Here is a 27,825-nt window from a genome sequence, read left to right on the forward strand (position 1 = left end):
TAAGAGGGAGCTCCTCCTTGGAAGCGTGTCTGACAGGGACTAAAAATAAAAGCCAGTCAAAGAAACAACTTAATCCCTTTTGGCCAAAAAGCAGAAACCAGAAGACAAAGTAGAGACTGTGAATTCGTTGGCAGAAGCGGTCTGCAGTGTAGGGGAGAGAACTTATTTTTAAAGTCCATCTGACAAGCGATTCCTAACTAAAAACTTTTGTATGAATTTTAATGAAGGGATGTACAATATCAACGGAAAGTTTGGCTCTGATGGCAGCAAGTTTGCAAGGTATGCGTATCAAAGGTTAAGCTGTCATAATAATGAGATATGCTGGAGGGAAAAAACAGCTAAAAGCTTTAATAGAATGATAGGATAATGATTTGAAAAAGTCTCTTGCTCCCCCTCTTCCCATTAGCGAAAATATTTTAACTAAAACTTCTCTCTCTACCATTAATTCCCATTTACAGGACCCGGAGATTTAGCCAACTAGTAACGAGTAAATTAGCGAATAAAATTTGCTGAATAAGGACGTATAGAGATCAACATAGACGACGACGGAAATGGCCGCTTAAGTGGCACACATCCGGCGAAGCCCATTCCCAACCGGAAGACGAGCACTCACCGAGTGGGTTAGCTGTGTGTGTCAAGCTACTGTGACCTTGACCCATAACCTAACCCATTAGCTTAGCCTGACCAAACAAAGATGGCCAATCTCAGCTGGCTGGCTACGTCCACGCAGCTGCCACTGCTGACGACCACCAACTGGAGCCTGACTACGGCCGCGACGAGCAGCAGTCTGGCGAAAGCGGCATCCGCAGGAGCGGCAGCAGTGGCGGCGGCATCGGCAGCAGCATCAGCCGCAGCAGAGGCAGCAGCAGAGGCTGCCGCAGAAGCAGCCCAAATTGAGGTGGACAAGTCGGGGGGCGTCATCCACAATCAGTTCGTTCAGATTTTCTTCTACATGCTGTACGCCACCGTGTTCGTTCTGGGAGTGTTTGGAAATGTACTCGTGTGCTACGTAGTCCTAAGGAATCGGGCAATGCAAACGGTCACGAACATATTCATCACGAACCTGGCCCTTTCCGATATCCTACTGTGCGTCCTGGGCGTGCCCTTTACGCCGCTGTACACGTTCATGGGCCGCTGGGCCTTCGGGCGCACGCTCTGCCACCTGGTGTCCTTCGCGCAGGGCTGCAGCATCTATATATCCACGCTGACTCTGACATCCATAGCCATCGATCGGTACTTTGTAATCATCTATCCATTCCATCCGCGCATGAAGCTATCCACCTGCATTGGGATCATTGTGAGCATCTGGGTGATTGCCCTGCTGGCTACTGTGCCCTATGGCATGTACGTGAAGATGACCAACGAGGTGATCAACGGCACCACCCAAATGAGTGGGAACAACAGCAGTGTCGATGCGGCCATGATCTTCAACGGGAGCTACGATTTGACAGCCTTCATTGAATCGCCCGACGCCACCTCCGCTGCCCAGGCCTACATGCAGGTGATGACCTCGGGGGTGAGCACGGATCTTTCCTACACCCGTATGGTCTGCGAGGAGAACTGGCCTTCGGAGGAGTATCGCAAGGTGTTCGGAGCCATCACCACCACGCTGCAGTTCGTGCTGCCGTTCTTCATAATCTCCATCTGCTACGTGTGGATCTCGGTGAAGTTGAACCAGCGGGCCAGGGCCAAGCCGGGCTCCAAGTCCTCGCGAAGGGAGGAGGCGGATCGGGATCGCAAGAAGCGCACCAACCGCATGCTCATCTGTATGGTGGCTGTGTTCGGTCTCAGCTGGCTGCCCATCAATCTGGTCAACATATTCGACGACTTTGACGTCAAGTCCAACGAATGGAGGTTCTACATACTGTTCTTCTTCGTGGCCCACTCCATTGCCATGAGCTCGACCTGCTACAATCCCTTTCTCTATGCCTGGCTCAACGAGAACTTCCGCAAGGAGTTTAAGCACGTTCTTCCCTGCTTCAATCCCTCTAACAACAATATCATCAACATCACCCGCGGCTACAATCGGAGCGACCGCAACACCTGCGGCCCCCGTCTTCATCATGGCAACGGCGAGGGCGGGATCGGGATCGGGGGCAGTCGCGACGCGGAGGATCAGGACGACAACGGCATCACCCAGGAGACCTGCCTGCCCAAGGAGAAGCTCTTGATTATACCCAGAGAGCCCACATATGGCAACGGCACGGGAGCAGTGTCGCCCATTCTTAGTGGACGCAACATCAACGCCGCCCTCATCTATGGCGGGGAGCACCACCAGCAGCATTTCCAGCAGCCGCAGCAGGTGGAGCTGATGAGGCGCGTCCGCAGGCGCACCGACGACGATGGGGACTACCTTGACTCTGGCGACGAGCAGACGGTGGAAGTGCGCTTCAGCGAGACACCATTCGTAAGCTCCGAAAATACCACGGGCATCAGTACGCTCGAGACAAGCACGAGCCACTGTCGGGAGTCGGATGTGATGGTTGAGTTGGCTGAAGGAGGTGGTGGACGAGCTATTGGTTCACGAAATAACTGAGATAGGGTAAGTACGATGTGAGTAGGAGATGCTAAAGTAAGTGTAGTGAAGAACATGGATGAAAAATACACTTTCATGGAAATCGAAATATCTATAAAATGTTCAATTGAATCTAACCATCTGGTATTGTTACTGTTCGCATCCATTACTTCTGCAAATATTTGTCATATTATAACTTTTAAATTCATATCCATGATGGGCGAGAGCTACTAAAATACGTCCAAAACAAGAGGTCATAAATATGAAAATAAATGCCTCTGCCGTGAGTCTGCAGTGTGTGGGTCTAGGGAAGGGGAACGAGCTAAAGGAGCGTGTTGGTGTGAGAAGTGTTGTAGATGTAGATGACAGATGAAGAAAAAATTTAAAATTTGACAAATAACCGCTAATGTACAGATGTAGTACTGAGTGCCTGGTATAAAAGTTGTGACGCGTAAGAAGCGTCTCACACGTCCCTTCTCGTTAGTGTTCTCGTATCTTCAAAATTGTGAATACCCCAGATTTTTCGAGATTTGCGGTGTCGGAAGGGGTCGGGGCGAAATTTTGAAACACAGTTGTAACAGTGTGAGGATAGAGCCATCTGGATGATAAATTTGGTGGCTCTTGCTTTTTATAGTCTCTGAGATCCAGGCGCTCAACCAGACGGACGGACAGACGGACAGAGAGACGGACAGACAGACATAGCTATATCGACTCGGCTATTGATACTGATCAAAAATATATATACTTTATGGTTTCGGAAACGTTTCCTTCTGTGTGTTACATATGTACATCCTCTTTTGTGCACAAATACAATGTACCCTATTTATTCTTCGAGTACCGGAAATAAAAATCACCTTGGTAGTATCACAAAAGAATTTTACCCGCATAGCTCGCATTTTTTTTTGACAAAAATTGGAGCGGCAGCTCATTGTATGATTGCGGTTGCAGAGCCAAAAGAATTGCTTACCGAATCAACTAGGATTCTGATGAAGGAATCGTGTTTTTTCCACTGGCAAAGAAAAACGCATTAGTCGAAATACAGCGAACCTGCATGTCTTTTATGACATGAAGAAAATGCAAGCAAACTTTCGGCTTCCTTGCTGTTCGCCACATAGACTAGCATCTGCGTGAATATTTTCAGTTGTCAAGCAGCGGGGAAGTGGGGGAAAAAGTTTACCTACATTTGCCGATCCCCACAAAGCATTAAATCAACTGCCATGAGTCAGCCAAAACTTTTGCCATGTCAGAGCACAAATCTCGCCCAACCATGAGCCATGAGCCTGGTGGAGTTGCTGCTACCTAGTTCCAGTTGGTAATAAAAATTCCCTTGCAGTTTACAAACATTGCCTTAGAATACCTCTGACCTTTGATAGGATACTCTAACGCAATTGTGTTGAAGAAAAGAGTCGTAAAAAATGTTCAGTCTTATTTTGCATTGAAAGAAATATATTTACGTTGCGTGTTATATAAAGTTAAGAATTATTTCCAAGAGCATAACAACTTCGTTATAGTCGGGAAACTTAAGATATGTACTTGCATATGTACATATGTAGTACATATATGCTAAAATTTTGTTCCTGAAATGGGCAGCGATATAAATGTTGAAGTCTTCTGTCGGGCTTAGAGACTCCTGACAGTCAAGCACAGGGCCCTGGACCTAGACCCGTGACTGGACTGCGTCCACTTGACAGATGGGAAAGTCTTGGTAATGAATTACAGAAATATGAAAAACGTGCCCTCCATTGCCCTAGGACCAACATTTATGTATGTGTATACTTAAATACCAAACAAAATGTACATTATTTTGAACGCTCTTTTATTAATATTATTTATGGAGGAGATGGTCTTAAATGTCTAGTATATGTCTGAATATGTGGCAGAAGTCGTAAAGTTTATAAATACACATTTATTTGATTAAAAGCAAAGAGCTGATGGGGCTAATCGGAAATGTTAGAAAAGTGTATACATTGTGGAAACTATATAAGAATATATATATATATATTCTAGAAAACAATCACTGGAGTCAGAATTATAATTATTCGGTAAGTTAATCCATAAAATTTCAGAACTTTCATATTTCCAGTGATATATGTAATCTGGGACACAACCACATACGCTGGAAAAAATAAACTAGTCGGAGCATGTTCCTGTTTACATTTTGGTTATGTTTGCGGTTGTTTTGTAGCTATAAACATGGAGCGAAACGAAACGAGATGAAAACTTGCATGAGTGGCTTGTGGAAGAGAGAGGACTGGGACTGCCAGCTAATGAATTATTCAGGCGGGTCGTTAGCGGAGCACAGTCCCACACGGCTGTGCCTAATTAGCCTGCCAGTCCTGAGAGGCTGGACAGTAAATAAATGGCAGGCACTGTGGCCTGGGCTGTGGTGAAGCTGGAAAGAGAGCCACGGATGAATGAGAGAGTGAGTGAATGGATGAATGAATGAAGAATACCATGCATATCTGTCTCAGTAAACGGACCGAGAAGCTTGTCTAGATGCTGCATGTCCAACCAATCTTCATTATGCATGAGGTAGGTTCAGTGCTCTGCAGTAGTCGCAGACAGAGTTTGTAAATGGGCGTGAAAGTTTTGTTTTAAAACTGAATAATGTTTTTCTTGTTTTCAGCTATTGGCAAACGGCTGCAAAATTGTATCTTTCCTTTTGATTTCGATTCAGAACAATGTTAGCTCGACTGCAACTGATAAGTCTGAGTTGGGCCTAAAGTTTTTCCTCTTTTGTTCTGATCAAATTCGCAACAATCTGAAACACTCACCGCACTAAGTTGCGTGACAGTGCCGTCACTTGCCGTCGCCGCACGGCTGCAAGTTGAAATGCCATTGGAAGCCGCAGATGCGTCTAATGGTTAAGGGAGAGCATAATGTTTCGCAAGGCCAACCCCAAGGCAGAGAGGCTTATCTGAGAGCAATTTTACCGTTCTTGCATCCAGAATGTGTCTGTTACGTTTATCTGATTGGTGTGATATATATTAAATAATGAGTGGTGCGACCATGACCAAGTACCTTTCCTATCCGCTTATGCACCTTAAAAAACCAAGATAAAGGAGTCTTAATGCTTTAACAAGGCTGTATACATTTGCCGGCTTTGCTTCTCTTAGAAACTCTTAGAATCCGCAGAAAACTTCGGAGCCCTTATGCAGACGAGACATTTGAATGTAATCTAGGAAAATAGGTAGAAAATAGTTCGGAGGATGCTTAACACATTCAGGAATGTTTCTGGACGCAGGTGAGAGTGTTGCCGTGACTATGCTCCTTCCCAGGCCGTTGCTCTATTATCTATTGGGCCTTCTACCGGTTCCACAAAAAATAAAGAACTGGAACTATTACTCCATTTGGAGAGGGTATTCGTCTGGGTCATTATTTCATATATCACACCAATCAGATAAACGTAACAGACACATTCTGGATGCAAAATCTCATGGCAAGAGATGCTGGATCCCCAGGTGGATTATGCCCGAATCCTAGCAATACTCGTAGCTGCATCCGATTGAATGCTACTTTTTATACCAGGTACTCAAAGAGTAAATAGGGTACATTTGATTTGTGGTGGTAAGTGGATGTACATACATACTATGTAACGCACAGAAGGAGACGATTCCGACCCCAAAAAGCCTATATCTTTTTGATCAGTATCAATAGCCGAGGCGATATAGTCATGTCTGTCTGTCCGTCCGTCCGTCTGTCTTGATGAGCGCCTGGATCTCAGAGACCATAAAAGCTAGAGCCACCATCAAGATGGTTGAGATATCGAACTGTTACAAATGTATTTTAAAATTTCGCTGCGCCCCCTTTCTCCCCCACAGAGGGCGAAAATCTGCTGTATCCACAGTTTTGAAGATAAGAATAAGAAGATAAAAAATGACCAAGTCTATCAGATCACCGAATTGGGATTAGATTGGATCATTAGTATAACCATAACAAATAAAATTAATTTTAAGTGGCCATCCCAATACCGTCCAGCAGCTTTGCCTATTGTTGTCATACTGTTTCGCTCGCACACTCTGCCTCGTGCAATGTTCGTCACTGAGGGAAGGTGGCGTGCTAAAAGGGCGTGTTGGCAGAAGAAGTTATGTTTGCATATGTAGATGACAGATGTAGAAAATGTTAAAACTGTAAACCATTTAGTTCTAAAAAAACCACTACAATTTCCTGACTAAGCACCGGGTATAAAAGTTGTGACGCGTACAAAGCGTCTCACAAACGTTTCTACTGGTTTTCTTTTACATTCTGCATTTTATTTTATTCAACAATTTTTCAGATTTTCCTCAAATTTTGTTTATAAAAAATAAATTGTTTATCCCCTTACAGGGGGCAGAAGTTTGTAACGCAAAGAAAGAAGTAAACTAAACTTTAGGGTCGAAGTATTCAAATTATACACATACATATGAGCGTCAACAGACAAAACGAGAAGGGACGTGTGAGACGCTTTTATACTTTTATACCCGGTACTCAGTACTACATCTGTACCTTAGCGGTTTTTTGTCAAATTTTACATTTTTTCTTCATCTGTCATCTACATCTACAACACTTCTCCGCCAACATGCTCCTTTAGTTCTCCCTCTCCTCTAGAGCCGCACACTGCAGAGTCATGGCAGAGGCAGAGACGCGCCAGAGGCAGAGGCCGCACTTTGTGGTTAAGCCACTGAAAATGAATTTCTTCATTGTGGCTATAATATTGATCCCATCTGATCCCAATTCAGTGATGATATGATATGGTCATTCCCTACGGAATAGCGTTTTTAGTTTTCTTTTATCTTCAACATTTTAGCTTTGGGAGGTTTTCGCCCTTTTGCGGGGGCGGAAGTGGGCGGGGCTCATTTTTGAAATACACTTGTAACAGTGTAAGCATACAGAAGTCTGGATGCCAGATTTGGTGGCTCTAGCTTTTATAGTCTCTGAGATCCAGGCGCTCAACAAGATGGACGGACAGACAGACATGGCTCAATCGACTCGGCTATTGATGCTGATCAAGAATATATATGCTTTATGGGGTCGGAAACGTTTCCTTCTGTGCGTTACATACAACCGTTATTTGCACAAATACAATATACCCTATTTACTCTTAGAGTACCGGGTAATGCAGTTGGCATATAAACACAGCTGGCAATCTTCTTTTTAAAATCCCAGAGTGGCTTAGGAAAGCGGTAGCATGCATGAACATATCCCGGGCTTCACCTATATACTAGTTTACCGAAAATACACTTTTATTGATTGTCGAACTGCAAGGGCAAACACAAGAGAGCGGAAATGAATTCCATTAACAGGAGTAAGGAGTATTCACCCGTTTGTAATTGAAATACATGTCAGGGGTTTATAATTGCGAAGTCAGGGAGTATTTGGGATATTTCTTTTTAAGAATCAATCTTTGAGTTGATGTATCGTAATTGTGTAATGTAATTCAACCTGTGATCAATCTAATTCAGGTTTGGTTTTTTGATCAACATCAACTAATACAACTGCTAATAAACTGCCACTTCTAATAAGATTTCTTCCTGCGGCTCTAGGGGCGGGGGCCGAGTTAAAGAGCGTGTTGGCATGAGAAGTGATGTAGATGAAATTCACATGTAAAACCAATTTAAAATGTAAATGTAAAATTCGAAAAACAACCACTGCGAACAGATATACTGACTGAGTCCCGGTTATAAAAGTTGTGACGCGTAAGAAGCGTCTCACACGTTCGTACTCATTTGACATTGAAAGTGATGGGTTCGAGAAGTGAAGTATTTCTTCCTCTGCAATCAAAGAGTACGATTAAGCCGACACTAAAGCGAAGGGCATAAATATCGTGAACGCTGCAAATATGCCACGCCCACATATTTATGTGGGGATTCCAGTTCGAGTCTTAGTATGCATGCGAGTGCGAGTGTAGCCTAACGGCTACAATAACAAGGACTTTAGCTGCTTATCAGAGAGACGTACATATGTATGTATGTACGTTGAAGCACACAGATACTGGTACACGAATGGGAATACCATTATTTCAATATGTACTTACACTCGATGCGAAATGTTTTTGGCATTGGCTGGCTATAAAAAATTATTGCTTGGCATGCAATGTTCGTCGTCCTCGATTCGGTGGATTTCGAGTGCTATGAAACATGTGTTCCCTTTGGCGATGGTGGAAAAAGGGGGTGTAAAAGAGAACTGACATTTACCATTTACTTAATCGAGCATCAAACTCGCAAAAGCTTAGTCTGACAGTGACCAAAGAGGAGCCACTTCGTGTATCTTAGTTGAGTCTTTGGACCCCCTCCCTTCAAGCCCCTGTCAAACGAAGAGTGAGTATATTATGCTGGAGTAGGTACTTATAGATATGTAGGTCTATCAAATCGTATTTATGCTGTCGGCGGCTGCTGAATAAGCCAACTTGAATGACAGTCAGATATTTGCAGAGTGTGGCTGTGAAGTTCCTTCTAGCCAAATGGCATACTAGGAAGCCTCTAATTGATGCCCGAATGCGTTCCCCTCCCCTCGTAGCCGTCAACCTCTGCCAGTTGATGTGGTAATCGATAGTGTGGCAGCTGCCTCCCAGATTTCCAACAGATTTCCTTTTGTCTGATTAGCTTGGGGAAATGCAAAGAAAAGGTCTAACAGGTCTTTTCTCTCTGAAAAAATCAATCTAAGAATGGAAGCTGAACATCACGTAGAAAATTCCTTTAATTGTCATAAGTATGCACCTGGTGAGCTCTTAAAGAATACTTTTTCCTTTTTTGAATGGATGTATAAATCATTTAAATACCCAGAGCCTTAATTGTACTGGGTTTTCAGATGGCAGTTGCTGTCCATTTTAATAAAGGATGAGTGTGAAAGAGTATATATGTTTTCTTAGAATGTATGTATATAGCCTTCATAAACTTAATCAGATAAAGCCGAACACAGGTAATTATGGCTCCATCTTCGCAGTCAATTTAAAACGTGGGACCAGAAAGATGGGAGGGTACGGATACTGGCCGTGTTCGTACGAGCCTAAGTGCTGAACCCCACATGGTCATCGGGCCACAGCTGGCAGCAAACAGAGAAGGAGGCGTTGGCGGAGAAAGAGAGTTGGAATGGCCCTAGTCTTGGCCAATTAAGCAATTAAGCTAACAAGCTTTTATTATGTTGTGTAAGCTAGACCGGGACCAACAATGGAGACCTACATACCTACGCTGGGAACTGGACAAGGTGTTGAGCAAACAATTAAAAAGGAAAGCGAAAAAGACAAGAGAACGGGAATAAATGAAGTGTGAGACTTGTTGGGGCATTCCGATCGGGGACTGTGTGCCAGCTCATGCTTGTTTAAAATGGCTCAGATTAGGTGGGAAGGAGCCCCAACAACCCTGCATGAAATTTATGACCGTAGTTTCCGTTTCCTGCTATCTCCCGACAGAGACTCCCGCCCGAGCTGCGGGCGGCTGTATACAGAAGGAAAGAAGAAAGGAAAGAAAACTTTCGATACATTGACAGTGATGTTCATACATTTTAATGAATTGTATTCGGTATGTTTCAGTTGCTGCTTAGTAAAATATGTACGCTGGATACGAGTCCATTTGTCCAGTCATTTTGGGAGTTGAAGGCACTTTTTATGTGGCACCGATTACGAGACGCCCAGTAGAACCTAGACATGCTGGACTAGGCTAGGTCCAACATCATTTCAGGCGTTGAACTCACTCATCCAAAGTGCCCCATGACAATTACGACTGCTTGGTGGAGCTGGAGGTGCTTGCCCATGCCAGGCACGTACATACATACATATGTATGTATGAAGGCATGTACTGAGCCGAAGCAGCAACTGGAATTTCTGTCTGACCGGGCAGCCTTTCAATTTACCCTGGCTCAAGCGGCACTGATCAAATTAAAAGATTTCCAATATTCATATTTCAATTTGGCAGCCACAAATATCAGGAAATAAGTGAAAGGAAAATAAATTCGTTTTTTTAGAAGAAAGGTGGTTTAGAATTGGTCTTAAAGTTGGTTGCCTTCTTTCCAATTCGAGTATCGAGATTAATTACAGTGCACTCGTTAATATTTCTTTCCGAAAGGAAGTGAGTGATTTTATATTTGGGATGGCTTAATGTCGGTCTGAATTTTTCCGTTTGTTATTGATGAAAATTGTCTATAAAAATGAGACCACTTTATGCCCAATTAAATGCCATTAAAGGCGTTTGCCTCAACTTATACGAGAATGTGTGGAACGTGGCAGTCATTGGTTAGGTCGGTCTGCGCCAACAAAATGTACGAGTATAAACTCGTACCAATATAATTTATGCTTAAAGTTTTCTTGTTGATCCCTGACCAGGGTAGCTCAAACATCACAAAAGCACACACGCACTAACTCACATAAGAGACAGGAAATCACATGGAGAAAATGCGACATGGCAGGGAGCACTCCCTCTGTGTTGACAGCAGAGCTTATCGCCACTTAATATTAGCCAAAGGCAATATTAACTTGACAGTGGCGCACCCGCCTGGGAAGAGGAGGACGCGTTGCCTCTGGAGCTGTCTTAATTAAATGCTTTATTAAGAGCTAATTAAATTTTGTGTTTAATGATTGGCGAGACACAAGTCAAGCGCCCCCGGAACTCAGAACTCAGGGAATGGAGACTAGAGCTAATATTAAAAATGCTTGCGGCCAGGAATTTATTGAAGTTTGCAAAAGAGAGGCCTGCAAATGTCTGTCAGTGTGGCAGAGTCTTCCCTCGTTCGGGTTGCCTAGGCATCGCATCTAACAATTAGACGCTCAATGAAACGAGAACAGTATCTGCACGAGCTGGTTTCGGGAATAGATGAGTTTGGAGCTGGCAATGTCTTCTATGACGATGAGGCCACTACTTTTTAAATTTCCATCAATTACTTTAAATAAAAATATAATTACACTTTAATTTGATAATTTTTTCATAGTTCTGTTTTTGGAATTTGAATGAAGGGTAGGAGTATTTGTGACACCACTAAGATACATAATTATGCAGCAAAGAGCCTCGAATGACAAGCCTACAGTTCCATGAAAGTCCAATGAAAAAATAAGGATAAAAACAAGTAGAGCTGAGAACAGCCAGGCGTTGGAGTCGAGGACTCTTATGGAATAGTCTCTACGAGGACTCCACCTCCCCTGACAGCAGGTGGCGTTGCCAGGGACTTAAAGGGAGTCAAGAAAAAGTCTGCTTCGCTGGCGTAGGGGTTGGGGCCTTCATCGTCGTCATCGGCCAACAGAATTTGTACAGCCAGTTCTTAATTTATGTGCGAGTGCAAGCAAAATCTGAATGGTGGAGAACAAACAATGCTGCCCATAACGTTGCCGGGCCTCTGGCGCTGTGAGTGTGTTTTATGCTTTAAGACTTTCCACTTTAATGTTACATCAGCACAGAGGAAACGAGAAGGGACGTGTGAGACGCTTCTTACGCGTCACAACTTTTATACCCGGCACTCAGTACTACATCTGCAACTTAGCGGTTATTTGTCAAATTTTACAGTTTTTCTTCATCTGTCATCTACATCAACAACACTGCTCACGCCAACACGCTCCTTTAGCTCTCCACCCTCCCCTATAGACACACACTGCAGAGTCGCTGCAGAGGCAGCGGCAGAGGCAGCGGCAGAGGCAGCGGCAGAGGCAGCGGCAGAGATGTGTCAGGGGCAGAGGCCATAAACAGCGCGAAGCAGAGTGTGAATGCTGCGGGACGGGGTGGGTTTGGCCACTGAAAATTAATTTCTCCATTGTGGCTATAATAATGATCCAATCGTATCCCAATTTGGTGATCTGATAGATATGGCCATCCCTACGGAATGGCGTTTTTAGTTTTCTGTTATCTTCAAAATTGTAGATTTGGGAGGTTTTCGCCCTTTGCGGAGGCGGAAAGGGGCGTGGCTCATTTTTGAAATACACTGGTTTCAGTGTGAGCATACTGCAGTCTGGAGCCAAAATTTGGTGGCTCTAGCTCTTATAGTCTCTGAGAACTAGCCGACAAACAAGACGGACAGACGGACGGACGGACAGACAGACATGGCTCAATCGACTCGGCTATTGATGCTGATCAAGAATATATATACTTTATGGGGTCGGAAACGTTTCCTTCTGTGCGTTACATACATTCACTTTGTGCACAAATACAATATACCCTATTTACTCTTCGAGTACCGGGTATAAAAATAACTCGGAACATCTCTTTGGGGAACAGTGGTGAGCGTCATGAAAAAGTTTCGTGTGCGCAAGAGAATCCAGCATTAAAATGTTAAAAGAAACGAAAATCTTGGCAAGTGCTGTCTCTGAAATATCATCAATGTAGCTGGACGGCATTTGGATGCTTTTCCTGTTCTTTCTCGAGACCTTTATACCCTCTTACCAAACCACCTTTCGGTGGATAAATATTCTGACAAATGACTGGCTCATAATTTATGGCACCCAAGCACACACGAGGGTGAACAAAAAATTTGTTACAGAATTACGCCACAAAGCAGAAGAAGTTCCAAAAACCCTTGTCCTAAGCCAAATGTACCTTAAAATATTTTCTCCGCTCTCTTGGACGTCTCTTTTATTATCCTATGGCCAGAGAGAATAGCACCAGCTCAGTTACCTCAGTCGTGGCATTTACAGGGAAAAATATATTTGAAGTACAAAATAAATCAATCACATTAAACCAACGAAAGTGCGTACTATAGCGAGAACAAGTTAGCAGTGACAGAAGATGAATGAATTTCAGAGGTGAAATGAAAAACGAGGAGGGACGTGTAAGACGCGTCGTACGCGTCAAAACTTTTATACCCGGTACTCAGTCAGTACATCTGTAACTTGTGGTTTTTTTCGAATTTTGCATTTTACATTTTACATTTTTTCAACGGCTTATGGAGAGCTGCCAACACGCCCTTTTAGCTCGCCACCCATCCCCAGGGACGCATACAGCATGAGCACTAACCATACAGTACTGTACAGTATACAGTACTGTACAGTACTGTATGGTTAGAGGCATGAGGGAGAGTTTGCGAGCGAGAACAAATGAGGAACAACAAAAAAACGAGTAGGAACGTGTGAGACGCTTCTTACGCGTCACAATTTCTTACCCGGTACTCATAATAATGATCCAATCTAATCTTAATTCAGTGATCTTATAGATATAGTCAATCTATACGAAATCGCGTTTTTAGATTTTTCTTATCGTTAAAATTGTGGATACAGCCGATTTTCGGTCTTTGTGGTGGCGGAAGGGGTCGGGTCAAATTTTTGAAATACACTTGTATCAGTGTGAAATAACTACAGTCTGGAGACAAAATTCGCTGGCTCTAACTCTTATAGTCTCTAAAAACTAGCCGACAAATAAGACGGCCAGACGGACGGACGGACGGACAGACGGACAGACAGACATAGCTATATCGACTCGGCTATTGAAGCAGATCAAGAATATAAATACTTTATGGGGTCGAAAACATTTCCTTGGTGCGTTACATCCACTTCGCGCACAATTACCATGTACCCTATTTACTGTTCGAGTACCGGGTATAAAAACACGTGTTCACGTTATTTTAATCTGGGTTAAAACAGGTAGCTGCAATTCAGACAGATGTTGCAGACAAAGTCCCGCACTCACTCCCGACCCCAATGAGTAAATATTACAAGATTCTTTTCTTTCCATGTTTCTGAAAAGGTGTGTACGACCTGCAGCTTATTAAGCCAAAGAGAAGGGGATATTCTTGGCCATAGCTTTTGCTATGTACGTAAATAAAAGTAAACTCATATCTTTCGCAAGTGACAGCAAAAATATAACCATTCACTCACCATGGTCTTTCTCATCAGTGGAAATTGAGCTGAGTGGGCTGTAATATTTGGTTGACTGGATCCATGTCAAGTCTTGTCCTGACAGTTTTGGCATAGGCAAATTTAAGTTGATTTTCAAATCAATACGAGGAAGCCAGATAGATGGATTGATGTTTACGTGATCGATTGTTTAATACTTGCTACTTTCCCAGGTTAAATTACGTACAGTTTTGAAGGGGAGGAATATTTGCCATAAATATTTGGATACTTGCTAAACTTTTAAAAATGGTTGCCCTAATTCCCGAGTAATCCCACTTTAAATTGTTTCAGAGTCCCCCCTGGGAGTTTTCTCATTTATTTTATGGATTCAAAAGCCTTGTGCTTGCCCGGCTTTCTATTTTGATCTTCTGATGCCTCCTGACCGCAATCCCTCTGTGTTAAAAGTTCTCTACCCAATAAAATATTTTTGTAAGCCAAACAGTGATTGCCCTTTGACAATTTGCGACAAGCATAGCTTATACATTATTAAAATTCTGTAATTGAATTAAAGGTACATTTTTGTTGGCGTTTCTCTGCTCTCCGGACTCAGCCACAGGAAAATTCATTTTATAAACTTTCCTTCTTACAACCGCAGTCAAGTCGGGCACATAATTCCCCAGAGAAACTTTTGTGCAAGAAAAATAATATTTCAAAAATTTAATTTCGACTAAAATGCCTAAGCGCTCTAAGAAAACAACGCAATGCTCGTTGACAGTTTCCCCACCCGGTGAGAAATGGCAGAGCTCGCTTATTGTTCTCGAAATACTGGTTCGTATGCGGTCTGTATATGGTCTGTCTAAGTTCAAGTTAGTAACTTGAATAATACCTCATAATTTAGGCGACTAAGTGAGTCGCCGGCCCCTGGATATTTATGACAGCAGATACATCAGCGACAGCAGCGGAACCATCCAAGCCCAAGTCGTGGCGTGAAAAATTGCCCCAAACATCTCGCAGCCGTAGGACGCGCCTTCGCGGCCGTTAATGTGTGCTGAAGGGTGTGAAGGAACCCGAAAACAAGTGGCGAAAATCACTGTCAAGCTGCTTGGTCTGACAGCTTTGTTAACCAAAAGTTGAAACTTTGACTATATAGCTCGTAGAACTTTTTTTTTGTAAAAAATTTCAGCTTTGCAAGGGTTTGCCTTTGACCCTGTCAGTCAGCTCAGAATCTTAACTCAAACATAAATCATCAGAGCAATGAGCACATTCCCAATAAACTGCACAGACTCTTGCCAGAATCTGCTGATCGAGGGTGGATCATCGCCATCGGGTTATGGACGCCTCGCCAGTGGCATCCTTGACGATATATTCAATCAACATCTGCATCTGGGAAACTTTCAAGACTCAGACTCAGCTTCTGAGTTCGTCGGTGTCTCCCAAAAAAGTGCGTCATCTACAAAGAGCACCGTTGACCAGCGCCTGGAGTACTGGAAGCACACGCTTCGACAGAGGCGAATGCTCCAGAAGAGGCTTCGGCGGGCAACCGGCAAGGAGCCAGAGCAGATGCTCTCGAATCATCCCACTTGCATTGACCATCGAGATAGGGAGACGATTAAGCGGATACTAGACCAGGCCCGGTCAAGGGATCCCACACAGAATAAGGCCACGCCCCCATTGGCAGCGCTCCATCCCTACGCGGCTCTTCTGGCGCCCCAGAGAGACTTTGTGGAGATAATAGGTATTCCGGGACAAATAGCTTCCGAGCTGCTGGGCGCAGACGACTCAAAGAACTTCCCCAGAAGCAACTGGATGAGTTCGCAACTTCTGGCTGATCGCATAGAAGAGGAGTTTCCCAACATACAGCGAGTGCTGGAGTTCTATCCGAGCATCAAGAACTTGGAAATTGTCCGCAAGCGGCGCTTGGGCTCTAGTCCGGTTGACCATGAGTCCCTGGGCGCCATAACCGACTCCTCAGTGATCTTCAAGTCGGACCTCAATCTGGCCGAGACTACTGTTTTGACTAAACTAAATACAGGGTGCAAATGCCAGCATGGCTGCACAGGAGTGTGTATCCTCATCAATGGGATGCACTATAAGCCTCACGTTCCGGAGTTCTCGCCCATCCTGGAACGCACTTTCTGCTGCTATCCCTACAAGCACCACCTTCGCACAGTCATGCGAATCGAGAACAGCGGCACAGAGGTCATCAGGTTCACCTGGATGCGCGTAAGTTCATTCGCCTACAATGACACGCTCTTCGATGCGAAGGACAACGAGTTCATCTTCGACGACAGTGCCTTCCTGCTCAAGCCCGGAGAGATACACGATGTATCTGTTATGTTCAAGCCCCGAATGGTGGCTATTGTAAAGCAGCGATGGCTGCTGGCCATGTGTCCTCGCTTCTTCTTTTTCCGTCCTTGTGCCCTAACCTTGAATCTGCACGGACGCTGTTCGCCTTCCAAGGAGTACCTGGATCTGCTGGAGAACCAGATAGTTATCTCAAAGCGAAGCTCTGCTTCGTTTCTTCTGCATCTGGCTCTTCCTCTGGACCAAGAACCGTACCATCTCGTGTGTCCCTACGATCGCCAGCTCGAGGACCGCGAAGCCTTCAACCGACGAAACAAAATATTCCACTGCTCCACCATCTCTGACGCCCAGCAGCTCAAGGAGTTCTTCAGGGTGAACATGCCCTTACGATGCTACCCGAGGTGGGACTACAGTGTACGCATGCTCATCGATCTGGTGTGTGACCACGAGGACCCTCAAAAGCGCCTCCTCCTTTTCGGAGAACTCACAAAAATCTTGTCGCGAGTACGCGGAAATGGCTATCCCATGTGTAAACCGCAGGAGCTGAGTAACACGAAGCAAATTTATGTGCGCGGGGTCATCGCAAGTCGCGTGGATGAGTGGCAGGAGAAGGTCTGGCAGTTAGAGAAGCAACTTCTCAAGGCCACACAGCAGCGACTGCAGAACCACAACGCCAGCCAGAAGCAAGACAACGAGCTGATCTTCGAGAGTAAAATTAACATGGTCCTGAGCAAGGAGGCAGACAATATCATCCTAAGGGAACCTCTCACCAGACTGTTAAGTCGAAGGTTACGCAAAATGAAACACTTTCGGGACTCCGTTTACATATTCTCGTACGACCTTTTGTGTAACGCTGCCGAAGACATTGTATCCGTGATCGAAAGCACTTTTCAGACATATGGCCGCCATAATATTAGAGTAACTTAGTTCCTTGTCATTCCTTGTATACTTACCCTATACCTCACATAAAGTAAAATTGGTCAGCAGCTTGTAACGAAAGAAAAGAAAGACTCACATGAATCGCCGAGTTAATGGATGTGTCAATCTGTCTCTATGAAAATCATCTAAATGTCCTCAGTATATGTATATGTGGATTGAAAATACATCAAAGTTGTTCGCATCATGATCTGAACAGCACGCCTCCCTGAGAGTCCTCACTCTCAGTTCCAGAACCACGCTTGAGCTAGGCCTCAATAAACATTTTTGTGGAATACAAAAAAAATGTGTACAATATTCATTTGTCATGATGATTCTTAAATTCGCAAAATCACAAAGCTTCTAAGTTCTAAGACCTCACCTAATCCACAGGGTCGTTCTAAGGGTTAATGTCCGTGACGAGGAGTAAGCTCAATAATAAGAGCATTCCAGCCAGATTTGCATAGGTTCATCAAATGCTGAACTCTGTCAAGTCAGCCTATGTCGGAAGTTTTTTCTCCTTTCTGCTTCCCTCGCCCGCGATATAAAATATTTGCATGTGAGTTGTCCAGGTTAAACGCAGACCCGACCCTAAGCACCGACTCGAGCAATCCTTTATTTGGGAGCAGTGAAGGTGAAGGGATGCGAGTATGCGAGTCTGTCCTGCCTTTCTGTGGGAACGTTACTCTGTTTTTTGGCCTGCCTCTTGCCTCTTGTCATGTAAATCTATTTTAATGTATGCAGCAATTAAAAATACATCAGTTTACTTTCGAGGCGACTTTGATGGTCCGAGCCGCTCCACAGCAAACTTCGTGGCCCTGAACTCGGGCATTATTATACCCTGTACTTGAAGATTAAAAAGAGTACATTATGTTTGTGCTCGAAAGTGGATGTACTTATGTAACGCACAAAAGGAAACATTTCCGACCCGATAAAGTATATACATTCTTGAAAAGCATTAATAGCCTAGTCTATGTCTGTCCGTCTGTCTCGTTTGTACTTTTAGAACTCAGAGACTATAAACACAAAAAGCCACACAAATTTGCATCCTGCTGAGATATCACAATGATCAAATTTTCTAAATTTCGCCCCGCCCTATTCCGGCCCAAAAAGGTCGAAAATCTCTCATATCCACAATTTTGAAGATAAGAGAAAACTAAAAACGCAATTTCGTAGAATCTATCAGATCCCTGAATTAAGATCGGCTCAGATCATTATTATAGACAGAATGAAGAAATTCACTTGCAGTCGCTTCCCTCCACCCCTTCCAACAGCTTTGCTTATGCTTGCTCATTGTTGTTCTTTCTCGCTCGCAAAACTCTGCCTAATGCAGGACGGAGCCGAGCTAAAAGGAGGCGTTGGTGTGAGAAGTGGTGTCGATGACAGTTGTAGAAAAAATGTAAATTTTGAAAAAAACACAAGGTTACATACATACATATGTGTGTACATCCATACATGTGTATTACACTATGGTTACATATATATATGCATATGTACACACATACATATATACATGTGGACTGGCAGAGATGTGTAAAAGTTGCGACGCGTACGAAGCGTCTCACGTTCCTACTCGTTGTACTTGTAACTGCGCCATTTTGGGCTCATTAAATTTCATTGCGTTAAATGTTTTCATGTCCTGCATATATTGAGTTCAATTTTTTTGTTTTCTTTTTTTTAAACAGCTCTCCACGGCTATGGGTATAATATAAGCATCAAATAAAAGCATTGAACAGCTGGGGTTTGGGGGATTCGGCGCTGACTTGATAACTTTCCATTAAATGATGATGTCAACCCGGATGGGTCTGGGGATTTATTGGGGGGGGCCTTCATTTACATAAGGACCAACACGTGTTGGGTCCATTGAACTGTCATCTGATCCTACTTCGAGTGCCGCGTTCTTCCCTCTCATTCTGCCACATTCTGTCGTTACTTAATTACTCTCCATGCAAAATTCATTAAATACCCTGACACCCTAATCAGCCGCCTGTCCTTGTGTTTGTCTGACTGTGCGCTAAAATTTAGTCGACATTTCCACTCATTAAAAAGAACATTCCCTCTTGAGTTGTCGTCGTAGTTGCCTCCCTGTTGAGCCTCTCTCCAACCCCATGCCACAGAGCTTGTTTGTGCCGCCATATAATTGCGGCCAACTTAAAATCCACTCAAGTCTCGAGCAGCCCCAATGTAAAACTGAATGTGGTTGCTTTTGACAGGAATGCGCATTCCCAGGTAACAATTTGTATGTGTTTTGCATCCGTGTGAAGTCCTGCTGTCCTGCTGGGCCGCGTGGGACAGGGATTCTTTAGGAAGAAGTTGGATGGAGGCCCGTTCTGGAGCTTATTTTAGTGTTTATTGTCGTCGGCAATTTGTCTCAGTCATATCAATTAGCAAACACTTTTCTCGACTCAACATCGTTCACCCAGAGCTAGAGAGTCACCACCTCCCTTAATTTATTTATTGGTTTGTTTCCTAAATATTTTATTTCCGCTCCTCCTTATTGATTTTGTTGGAAAAAGTTTTGCCAACTGGACAATATAGAATATAATGCAAAGGAACAATCGTCGCCTGAAGACAATAGCCACACCATAAAAGGAAACTTTTGTGAGTTTGGGGACACTTTTGGAGAATGGAGCGGAAACAAAGCGAAAAGTAAAATCATTAAAATTAATTACATAAACATTATTGTGCCAATGGCAATCAATGTACTCACAGCCTCGTTGAGGCAACCCTCAGGCCACAGATGGTTCTACAATTTCCGCTTGGCTCCTGTCAAGTCCCGCCATTGGCAGACCGCAACACAATGCGTACATGAAGAATATCCTTACGCGCACCCAGCGTATATTTGCACGGCCCATTTATGGGAATGGGAGAAAGAGAACCCACATACAAGCAAAGTTTATGATAATGAATACTTAATAACGCGGTATTCAAGTTGCTCGACTCCGGGGGCGACAAACAAAAGCGACAAAAAGACCAAAGACCAAAGACCATGGCGAAGGCGATGGCTTCGGGACAAGTTTACCTTTGTTTGACTGAGACTTTCCGCACTTTTCTCTAGTTTTTCTTCGCCTTTGCTGCGGTGCAGGTTAGGAAATTTCACTTAAATTACTAACGGCAGGCATTTAGCATTTAAGTTGATTTAATTTGTCGGCAGCGTTCTGTCACTAAAGCTTCGCAAGCCAGATGTAGCCAGACTATGAGTACAAACATAAAAAGGAGCACCTATTGAATAAATCTTTTTAAATCATAAAAGTGCAGAAAAACTTTCTTTTTGCAGTTATATGACCAGTAAAAATGGATTCGATATTCTTAAAATATGTTTTTTAAGCTGCTTTTCCTCAGCTTTCGTCGTTGCTGTTACTCTTAAGCCAGCTTATGCTGAAAATAAAAGGAAACTCAAGGAAACTATAAATGGATGAAACAAAAGAATGACCAATAGTTTCCTTAAGATAAGTAGAGGATTAAGAACGGACATATGTATGTTTGTATAGAGAAAATAAATTTTTAAACTAGATCCCAAAGTAGAGATGCGTAAATTTATTCACTTTATTTAATACTCAAATTTGTATGAATCAGTTCTATGAAGAGAACAGATACAAGCTGTTTTGAGATACTTTCTTCGAGATCTTTCAGATTTAAAATGAATATTTGAAGATGCGATGTTCCTCTTTCTTTTGACATTAGATTCTTAGAGGAAAGCACTCATCAATTGCCATCGAACCCCGAAATGCAAATTGATAGCATCATCGCAATAGAAAATCGATACGCCCACGTTCGCGTCCACGCCCACAGATTCCTACACACGCCCACAGAATTCCAGATAGACAACCGCACTTCGGCGGATAGTTTTGAGGGCAGCTTTACTCTTATTAGACGAGTAATTTTAATTAAAATTTCCAAATACCAAAAGGAGGAGGGAACATCAATTATTTACAAGAAAATTGAAAAGGAACATTATTAAAAATACATTTCACACAAACGCATATTATAAGCAAATTGCTGAGATTTTAATTGTCATAGCGATTGTGGGGATAGAGGAAAATTGTGCAGAATGGAAAATTGAACCGTCAGCGAAGCTGCAGTTACCACCTTTAAAATCTCCTTTTAATTTGATTCGAATTTATTACACACCTTCACAACTAAATGTTTGCTGTTACCCAAAGCCAAGGATTAATTAACACGAGTTTTATTCCTCTCGCCATCAAAGTGATAATGGAATAAATTAAATAATGATTAAAATTGCATGACATGCTAGCCACTGTCTACCAACGCTCCGCACGGTATACGTAATGCAGTTTTATGGAAATATAATGGACGGTCCAAGCTCTTGACACCAAGCTCATGCTAATTAAGGCCAATCAGGGGGCCAGCAAGGACACGACAGTAGAGGACCATGTCGATTTTAAAATGTCCCCAAGGCCAGTAGAACTCTGACAAAGCAGGGGCGTGGCACAGTTTTTTTTTGTTAGCCTGGTCATATTACAATCCGATGTCTGCCCCTATAACCGTAATTGTAAAGACTGCGGATCCTGTCTGGGGTCTAACAATGGAGACGACGCACAGTGGTCCCAAAATATCATGATATCAAGCATACATTCATTCCAGTTTTCATGTTGAATATTGTTTTCTCTTATACAATGTTCATAACGCACAGAAGGAAATGTTCCCGACCCTATAAAGTAGATAAAAAAGGTTTCTTAGCCTTCTTTGGAATCGATGAGAAGTTTTGACTTCTGAAAGCAGGAATGCCCGAACGACCCACAGTGCAATGAAGATTTTGAATTGGGAACACAGCAATGTTTAAATATTTTGCATGTGTATTTGCTCTGAGCTACAAATTTATGTTTCCAGGCTATTCAAAAGCGATTTGCTACTTGGTAAGAGTGCAGACAAATTGACATAAGCCCATTTCATGACAACAGGTTTTACAGAACCATACGAATCTCTGATGTGGATGAATAGAAAGATGTACTTGTATATGAATGTTGTAAAAATGCGTGGGTATACATATATACCATAAAAATTCAATTGTAGCCATAGACTCTTTTACCTAATGTAGCCAGGGACCCTGCCCTTTTCTTTTATTTTTAAGCCTGGAGCATGAGAAATCAAAAAATCCTGAAGATGGTTCTCCTGAATATTTCGAACAAATTGTAGCTGCTCATGTGTCCGCCCAACAATATTTTAATCGCTAATCTTATTTTGAACTCTTCTTCTTTGTGTCTTACAGATTTTCGAAACGCATTTCTAGGCATATTCACAGAAGGATATCATTGAATAGCGGTCGCAATATGCAGGAGAATGTCAGCTAACTGGTGGAGAGTCCTATTGTTCGTTAAACTCACATAATAGGAAAACAAGAGAAAAATTGTGGAAAGGAATGCTGATAAATGCCAAATCAAGTGACAACGATGCCAGAAGGCGGCAGAGGCGGATTGTCTAGCAATTGGCTGTAACAGCTACCCAAGTCGATGATATAAAATATGTATATGTTAATGGGAGTGTGTGTACGCGTGGTTACGGCTTTACATATATTAGTGAGTGTAGATGTGCGGGTGTGACTGGTCCTAGTCGCAATGCTCCTTCTTTGTTCCGATTTTTCTGTCTTTTTTTGGCCTTTAAATCGCGGGAACTGTCGGCCCGATTCGCATATACTCGTAGCATACCGTAGAACGCCTTGAAGGAAGGGTGACTTTCATCCTTCCACAATTTCCCCGAATGTTTGCCTTTGTCGAATTCAATTTGTACCTAACAGTTGTCGAACATTTGTCGCTGTGTCTTGGAATTCGAAAGACGCACGGAATTAAATGTCTTGTGCCAATGTGCCGGTTTTTGGCTCAATTGTGTGGAAATACGTCAACTCAAAACCCTACCTCTTCTAACCCGCTTTTGATGGAGTCGCAGCCACAACAATGGTAGCTGTAAAGCCAATAACGAAAATAACATGCTCGACTTCTGAAAAGCGAAACATTTCCACGGCTGATGGAGCACAGCAATAGAGTCAAAAGCAAACATGTGTAAGCTGACTTTGATGGGATTTGGGCGGGCCAACAGCGCCAAGTCGGGGAGTAAACTCGTATTGATGATGGCTGGTAGGTATTTAGGCATTGAATTGAAATTGTACTAAAATCGTTTCTGCATATGAAGTCGATTTTATTAATTCCACATCCGGCCTTGGACTTAGGCCAGTCTTTTATATTCCTAAAGGAATTTTTCCTCTGAAGTGTTTAGTGCATCCTTAATTATTGATGCCTGTTTTCGTTTTCAAAGTATTCAACCTATCTAAAGTACCCCTGGATGCTTTTGTTCTCCCTAGGCCTGTCATTCATAGCAAAACCACGAAACAGATGTGGTCAATAGTTGGATACGTGAATGTGTGTGTTGAAATAATTAACTTGGACTGCAGGCAGTCTACCGCATAAAAGTTAAACTGTTATATGACACATTAATATTTCATAGGTAATAAAATGTTTAGGTGTAAGGAAATTTCAGCTCGAAGTGCTTGTAAAGTGTTTCTGAGTCCAGGATAAGCATTAAATAAATTATTTGTATATTAACAATATATCATGTACAACATTCTATATACATAGATGTATATGAGCGAGTATATGGAAACTGGAGCCATAAAAAAGGAAAAACCAAAAGTACGCGAAATTGTGCTGACTATGAGCCCCGATTTTGGAAGTACATTTCTGGCGATGTCGGGCAGCATAACCACAACGCCCACACACCCTCCCCGTACTTGCCAGCATCGTAAAACAAGCTTTCAAAATATGTCACCGCCTATGCTGTACTTTTGGTTTTTTTTCTATGTATACGTAATATTAGCTATTAACAAAGTCGATAGAAACTAGTTGGCTAAGGAGAAGGATTAGAATACTCATAGAATTGAAAGTAAATCGAAAAATGCACTTAAATGTGGTAAAGTCTCATTTAAAGTAGGAGTCAAGTGTGCAATATGAATATTATTATAAAAAAGTATGTATGTATATAATTTAAGCTAAGATTAAAAGTTGGCTGTTGTACTCGTTACTCTGTATTGTAACGAATCATAGAAATTATATGAACAAAAGAGAGAATTATTCGAAATAGCATGAAGGATGCACCTACCACACAGTTAAAACAAAGAAGTATTACTAAGACAAATGTATTTAAAACATAATTTTTAGATCTAAGCATAGTTAAAAAAAATTATAATACACGAACAAATTTGGCGAACTTCTGTATGTATCTACATATTCCAGAGTATTTACCAACTTGTTAAGGGTTGTACCAGCGGTCTTTCTATGTTTGCTACAATATGCCAAGACAGATAAAATATTATTCAAAAAAATACTTACATGTTTAAAATTGTTGGACAAAATCCATTAATTTCAAGAAAAGCGAAAGAACTAATGTGTGTTTAAATATGAATAGAAAACAGGGAGTACAATTAAAATCACGAATGAAAGACAGATGCCATCGCAACTGAGTATTAAATTGAATATTTAAAAACCAAACTAAAATTAATGTAGTGAAACTGTTTTTAAAACCAGAACTAATGAGAAAATAAATAAATAATGGATATTTAAAAAAATGAGAGCTCGTTTTTTTGGGGTTTCTATGGCAATGCCTTAAAATAAGCAATTATCTTTGCATTGAATTCCAGTCCAAATGTCACTGGAACGTCTCAATATGTTCGTTCAGTAAGAAGGAGGTGCTGAATCATGGCGTGACATACTTTGATCAAATAAATAACCAACTGGCAAATAAGGGCAAATGTGTAGACAAGCGATTTGTCACTCGGTAATTTTTATTCATATCGTAAGTAGTTGTGTGTGAGTGACACAACATCGACATAACAGCCATGGCAATTGCAGCAACATCAACGGGCTTCAGGTGTGTCGCTCGTCTTAAACAGGACAGCTCGTGGCATACATAAAATGGAATAACATGGAATAAACTACCAATTTAATGTAGTTGGTTTAATGCATTTAAAATACACGAGTCGGAAATATGAGTTAGCTCTTTGACATTTTGAGGGACAAAGACCAATTATTCGAACTAATTAAAACATAATTATAACACTACTCGACACCATTTTTCCGCTTCGAGCCAAACCGACTTTTAATACCCTGTACACGAAGAGCCCGCCGGAACGGACTTATCCAATAAAGCGGTGCTTTGGCATGTTTGTGTTCCAGGCTCCATATCTACGCAAAAATAACACACTCATTTTGTAAAAAAACACAAGACAGTGTACCCTAAGAGCCTGCACTTTGCCCACATTACTCATACTGGGCACATAGCGAAATATATGGCACTGAAAACTTGGCTTATAAAAAAGTGCAATTTTGTCGAGTAGTGTTATAATTGAATCTAATTGAATTATTTACGTTATTTTAAAATAGTTGAACGCTTTTTTCTCCGGTTTCTGATTAAATAAAAAACAATCTTGACCAACAACGAATTTTTTAAAATTATATGTAAATCAAATTGAATTTTTTAGTTTTATGTTCTATATTTGATTTTTTTTTTGTCTCAAATGTTAGCAATTATTGACTGAATCCCTCTTTAATTATATTGATTACTGCATGGAATTTATACTTTTAGGAATTGGCCAACCACAGGCCCAATGATGACAATTTTGCAATTATTTCTGGTCGGCTGGTCGTCGATGACGCAGATGAGGTGGACCTCATGATTGATACTGTTATTTAGGCCAATTGTTGTTTTCGAAATAATAATTTAATTGACTTTGCTTTAATTTCTTCGCCAATTCTTAAATATTATATTATTTTTTACCAGTATATGTAGATAAGGCAGAATTCATTCGAACCATTCACAGAAAAAAACAGACAATGCCTTTTGCGATGTCTACTTTATTACTGCTTTAACTACTTCTTATATTTCGCAGAAAAATATCTCCAGTTTCCATTGAAAATTAGGTTTGCCGAAATGGACACAATTAAAAATGAATAAAATAAAATCAGATAACTTCATCAATCCCGAAGGAACCGTCAGGACATACTTCGCGAATCTGTTTCGGAACTCAAGAGGCCGTATAACGATCTGTTTGTAGCCTCTCGTAACTGCAGAACAAAGGTCAGGTCCTCTAGTCTGACTTTCTTTCCATATTCAATTGAGACACTTATCTAGCAGATGGTACATAGGGAACACACCAATACATCGCACATATATGTATGTATACTAGCTATGTATAGCTTAAGGTAGTTGTATAATTGTTACCAGGCAGAAATTAGCTCTATTCATAGTTGTTTTAGTCACAGATGAAGCTGAAAATATTTGAAACTAAATTGTACACAATGTTTTCCTCGTCTTTGTAGCGATTTCAGAAACATAAGCTGTCGTTTAGAAACACAAAATGATGTCAAACTTTAAACATATTTTCCATTCACTAGAGCTTTGTGGAGCTTCATGTGGCAGCAACTTGACGGTATCCTAGCAACTAGCTGTGGTTCCGGCCACTGACCATTGGAAAGCAAAAGTTATATGTTTGTGGATTTCCTTGTCATGGTTTTTCTGAAATTCGTGTGACCTGAATAACAAAGATGAGACAAAGATTAAGACAATGTGAAAGAGAATTCTGCATTTTAGTTTTATGGGAGAATAAATTTAGCCAGCCAGTTGAGTTTCAAATTACAAAACCGTAATAAAGTCCAATAAAGGGCTGGTTGTAAAGAAAGTTCTGATATAAAAGGCAAGTAGAAACAGGTGGAATATTTCGATAAAGCATACATAGTTGAACGCGAGTAAATTTAATTAGAACTAAACGACAATGTGACACATGTAAGCAGGCGAGCAGCCACCACACTTCACTCCCTACGAGTGCTAGAAGAAGTGGAGCAAAGTGCGAAAAAACCACTTTACCGACATATTCCAGCCTCAAACGAGTAGCGACGTTTGTGAGACGCTTAGTTGGCGTCACAACTTTTAAACCCGGTTCTCAGTCAGTGTATACATATGTATGTATGTATTCCTAGTGTGATAAAAATGCACATACATATCTACATATGTACATATCTTACATACATTATGATTTTTTCGAGTTTTACATTTTATAATTATACATATATACATATATATATATATGCGGCTGCCCTAGAGCCGCACACTGCACGAAGAAGAATGCAATGGAAGAATGGAAAGAATGCGCAAATAATAACCAAAGCTGCTGGAAGGGGTGCGGGGAAGCCACTTCAAATTAATATCTTCATTGTGGCTGTAATATTGATCTGAGCCGATCTTAAATCGGGAATCTGATAGATATGGTCATTATCTACGAAATATCGTTTTACTTTTCTTTTATCGTTACAATTGTGGATATACATACATATGTAGGAGATTTCGCCCTTTGCGGCGGCCGAAT

The 27,825-nt window shown here is 41.9% G+C and overlaps 2 protein-coding genes across 2 annotated transcripts; both read left to right on the plus strand.

Moving 5' to 3' along the window:
• Positions 1-462: 462 nt before the first annotated feature.
• On the plus strand, positions 463-24,698 carry LOC117894338 (prolactin-releasing peptide receptor). Its single transcript, XM_034801323.1, has 2 exons — positions 463-2,542; positions 22,687-24,698. The coding sequence occupies exon 1, from the start codon at positions 695-697 to the stop codon at positions 2,534-2,536; it is 1,842 nt and encodes a 613-aa protein (XP_034657214.1). The 5' UTR covers positions 463-694; the 3' UTR covers positions 2,537-2,542; positions 22,687-24,698.
• LOC117894337 lies at positions 15,437-17,483 on the plus strand. The gene has a single exon (XM_034801322.1). It carries the CDS (start codon positions 15,492-15,494, stop codon positions 17,466-17,468), a length of 1,977 nt encoding a protein of 658 aa, XP_034657213.1. The 5' UTR covers positions 15,437-15,491; the 3' UTR covers positions 17,469-17,483.
• Positions 24,699-27,825: the final 3,127 nt, after the last annotated feature.

This window comes from Drosophila subobscura, chromosome J, assembly GCF_008121235.1.
Source record: "Drosophila subobscura isolate 14011-0131.10 chromosome J, UCBerk_Dsub_1.0, whole genome shotgun sequence".
Classification (NCBI taxonomy): Eukaryota; Metazoa; Arthropoda; class Insecta; order Diptera; family Drosophilidae; genus Drosophila; species Drosophila subobscura.

Coding starts and splice junctions, on each gene's coding strand:
- LOC117894338 (XM_034801323.1), top strand. CDS start 695: ATGGCCAATCTCAGCTGGCTGGCTACGTCCACGCAGCTGCCACTGCTG.
- LOC117894337 (XM_034801322.1), top strand. CDS start 15,492: ATGAGCACATTCCCAATAAACTGCACAGACTCTTGCCAGAATCTGCTG.